The 1324-nt window shown below is 39.0% G+C and overlaps 1 protein-coding gene across 1 annotated transcript; it reads right to left on the bottom strand.

Annotated features, from left to right (window-relative positions):
- Window positions 1-422: 422 nt before the first annotated feature.
- On the bottom strand, window positions 423-1085 carry LOC138875394 (secreted RxLR effector protein 161-like). The gene has a single exon (XM_070154219.1). It carries the CDS (start codon window positions 1083-1085, stop codon window positions 423-425), a length of 663 nt encoding a protein of 220 aa, XP_070010320.1.
- Window positions 1086-1324: the final 239 nt, after the last annotated feature.

The raw sequence follows: 1324 nt of genomic DNA, 5'->3' as shown, positions 1-1324 counted from the left end.
AATGGAGAGGATAATTATGAAGGGATAAGAATAGGAGCTGGTTCTGAAACGACGGTTGGGCGTGGAGAATTGTGATGTTTTAGAGGGAGATGGAATGTTTTGAATTGAAGGGACGTGACAGCAGAATATGAAAAGTTGATGACATCGTAGTTGTATTTTGTACCTCTTAAGATGTGTATTAAAGGATGCACAAAACTACTAACCTTTAGTACAAGAACCTGGTTCTTGAAAAAACAATTTCTTCAAGCCCTTTTTGAAAAGAATTAATCCTCTTTTATCAGTCATGTACTACATCTACTACTTTTATGCTTATCATGAGTGTCTACCGACAACGGTATTGAAGTGAGTTAGATAGAACCAAAAAAACACTTTGAACTAATTATTTCTTAAGAATACGATCCAGCTAAAGAGGAATTAGGTTCTTAATTTGGCTTCAACGTTCCCAGCTTTACTCTGTTTCTTTCAAACTGTTCCCTAATCAATGCCTTGGTGACAATGTCTGCAATTTGATCTTCTATGCTGCAGAACTTCATGCATATTAACCCTTTCTCCACATTATCTCTTAGAAAATGATGCCTCACATCAATATGTTTGGTCCTTTTATGTTGAACTGGATTCTTTACCATATTGAGTGCACTGGTGTTTTCACATAAGAGAGGCACACTCTTACTGAGAACTCCAAATTCCTCCAGCTGCTGCTTGATCCACAGAAGCTGAGCACAGCAGGATGCTGCAACTACATATTCAGCTTCAGCTGTTGAAAGAGCTACTGAATTTTGTTTGCTTGTCCCCCAAGAGATAAGACCTGATCTTAAGAAGTGAGCCATCCCAGAAGTGCTTTTTGTGTCCACAAGATAACCTGCATAGTATGTGTCAGCATACCCAATAAGATAAAAACTGTCACCTGATGGATAATATAGCACTAGGTCATGCGTGCCTTTGAGATATCTTAGTATTCTTTTGGCAGCCTTCAAGTGAGATTCCTTGGGATTTGATTGAAACCTCGCACACACACCCACACGGAAGACAATATCAGGTCGACTCGCAGTGAGATAGAGGAGAGACCCAATGATGCCTCTATACATTGTTTAATTCACAGGAGATCCACTTTCATCCATGTCCAGTCGAGTGGCAGTTGAAATAGGAGTGTATCATTTTTGATGCTTCCATGTCAAACCTCTTTAAGAGTTCCCTGATGTATTTTTGCTGACAAATGGAAGTACCCTTTGGGGACTATTTTACTTGAAGACCCAGGAAGAAGTTTAATTTCCCCACCATGCTCATTTTAAATTCGCTTCCAATAAGTTTTGCAAATTCTTCACAT

Source organism: Nicotiana sylvestris, chromosome 8 (genome assembly GCF_000393655.2).
Source record: "Nicotiana sylvestris chromosome 8, ASM39365v2, whole genome shotgun sequence".
Lineage (NCBI taxonomy): Eukaryota > Viridiplantae > Streptophyta > Magnoliopsida > Solanales > Solanaceae > Nicotiana > Nicotiana sylvestris.
This window is presented reverse-complemented; position numbering and strand designations above follow the sequence as displayed.